We start from the raw sequence: 2,641 nt of genomic DNA, 5'->3' as shown, positions 1-2,641 counted from the left end.
CAGGAGAGGGAGCCCTGCTGTGCGGTGCATCATCACGGCTGTGGTTCGGTCTCTGAAGATAATCTCAGCCGTGATGAAACACGACAACACGCGACCTCCACGGTGACATTACTGTTGTACAACACTTCGAGTATATTTTATTCGTTAATAGTAACAAGACACTACAGATTATGATTTGTTTGTTTATTTAATGATTTTTTTGGCTCCGCCGACACAAATAGTTCCTCAGCCTGGACGTGACAGCTGTTGCCTAGCAACACATAAACACTTCTCGCAGGCTGCCGGCTAACCTGCGTTAGCTCGGTCTGCTGAGCGTCACCGACATTTATCTCCGTGTTTTCAGTGAAATCTGAGTCTGTTAACGGACACTTTGAGATTCACACCAGTTAGTTTGATCAGACGGTTCGTCTCTCGGGCTGTGGATGGCGTCGGACGAACATGTCCCTTTCTCATCAGCGTGTCCCTGTCTCATCAGCGTGTCCCTGTCTCATCAGCGTGTCCCTGTCTCACCGCACATCACTGTAACATCTGTAACAGCTGGTTTACTCCCAGTGAAACCAACGTTTACCGAAACCCGTCACAGCTGCTCCTCCTGGATCTCCTCGAGACTTTAGTGACTCCAGAGCTACGTGAACAACGCCAACTAGCGGTCTGAACCTGGTCTGACACCGTGATGTAAACATACTTTCACTCTGGCACTAATAGAAGTTTTGAAGAGCCGCGAGGCGGAGTGATACAAGCAGAGTTAAAAGTTAACAGTGATGTTGTGCTCTATATCAGCACTCATTGAACGCCTCTCGACCAATCAGATTGCTTGGTTGAAACTAACTCTTGTATAACACCCAGTATATCTACACAAAAATACATATATATATATATACACACACTCACACACATATATATGTGTGTGTATATACACACACACACACACACACACACATATATAAGAAAAACAAGAAGAAGAAGAAACGAAGAAGAGGAGATAGGACTCACCTGGCAGGAAGTGAATTCGTTGAAGCCCCGCCCTCTCTGTGCTGAAGTCCACGGTAAATTTTGCCATGTTCTCCGAAACCACCGGACGAGTCGTCAGCCGAAAGGCTGGAGCCATGGTTACCCTGGTAAAAAAAACAAAAACAACTGACAGAATTAAATAAAGATCCAAACTGAATGGCATTAAGATGAAAATGATACTTTAATAGTAAACAAACCTTTCTTTGATTTGTTTTGCAGCCTGAAAAAGAAAATAGATAAAAATTATTCATCTTTATTTAAATGTATTATCAAAAGTCATTTCATGTTTGATTTTATGGTGCAATTTGTCATATTAATAATTTTGTGTGATTTCAGACAAATTGTGATTTTATTTTCATTGTCCTCTCGTGTGACCTTTAGGAATTCTTCTTCATTGGTTATTGTCAGTGTTTGATTTGCGAAGTCGAGCAGTTCTCCACACGACTGCAAAGCGAACTTTCCCTCTGACAGCTGCTTCTGCAAAACCAAACAAACAAATCCGAAAAATACTTTAATAATTTGTAAATAACAAACTGAGTGAAGAATACATTAAAAGGAAACGGTGTGAAAAAAATAGTTTTAAATGTAAAGATGTGTATGGGATAAAGAAAGACAGAATTATTGTTCTTTTTACGAGAAAAATGTTTCTCAAAAATAATCATAAATATTTTTTAAAAATATATAATAGACTTTGAGAATTAAACCATAAATAAATTAAGAGGAACTTCAGATCACAAAGTGAAAAAAAAGGTGTAAAGACGAATGAAAAAACAAAAAAAAACAGGAAAAAAGATCACAATCAGATGATTTTTTCAAACCTGAAGCTCCGTCTCTTTCCGCTGCGTCTCCTCTCTGATGACATCACGAAGCCACACCCCCCTCTCCTCCAGAGCAGAGCACAACTTTTCGAGCTCCGCCTCCAGCTCTGACATCACCTTACAAGACTCCTCCTGATTGGACAGAGTTTACTTTAGTTATTTTATTTTTTTGAACTTGGCCCCTCCCCTTTGCTCCCTCTTAGCCAATCATGCACTGACCTGCAGGCCCGTCAGCGTGGCGTCGACTGTTTCCAGGAGGTTTTGGAGCTCTTCATTCTTATTGGCCAACGTGCTGATGATCCTGCACAGAGCTTCCTGTTTGAAAACAAAACAAACAAAAAATAGTCTTTTAAATATAAAAACAAACTCGAGTTTTTGTCAGAAAAATGTTTGTTTTTCACCAGAAACAATCAATGATGATGATGATGATGATGATGATGATGATGATGAAGGTGGTGATCATCATCTTCATCATCACCATTATCATCATCTTCATCATCACCATCACCATCATCACCATCACCATCACCATCACCAACATCACCATCATCACCATCACCACCACCATCACATCACATCACCATCATCACCATCTTCATCATCATCACCATCACCATCATCACTATCACTATCATCACCATCATCCCCATCTTGATCACCATCATCACCATCACCATCATCACTATCACATCACCATCATCGCCATCTTCATCACCATCATCACCATCTTCATCATCATCATCACATCACCATCATCACCATCATCACCATCTTCATCATCATCACCATCATCACTATCACTATCACCATCA

The 2,641-nt window shown here is 40.6% G+C and overlaps 1 protein-coding gene across 1 annotated transcript; it reads right to left on the bottom strand.

Moving 5' to 3' along the window:
- Window positions 1-993: 993 nt before the first annotated feature.
- LOC121937800 (FSD1-like protein) lies at window positions 994-2,196 on the bottom strand (the record flags this gene model as incomplete). Its single annotated transcript, XM_042481118.1, has 5 exons — window positions 994-1,115; window positions 1,209-1,231; window positions 1,387-1,488; window positions 1,830-1,961; window positions 2,049-2,196. Coding segments are annotated over 5 exons (527 nt in total), but the record flags the coding sequence as incomplete, so codon positions are not given.
- Between the last annotated feature and the right edge of the window lie 445 nt (window positions 2,197-2,641).

The sequence above is a fragment of the Plectropomus leopardus genome, unplaced genomic scaffold, assembly GCF_008729295.1.
Source record: "Plectropomus leopardus isolate mb unplaced genomic scaffold, YSFRI_Pleo_2.0 unplaced_scaffold27493, whole genome shotgun sequence".
Classification (NCBI taxonomy): domain Eukaryota; kingdom Metazoa; phylum Chordata; class Actinopteri; order Perciformes; family Serranidae; genus Plectropomus; species Plectropomus leopardus.
The sequence above is the reverse complement of the archived record's forward strand: the minus strand, read 5'-3'. Positions and strand labels throughout refer to the sequence as shown.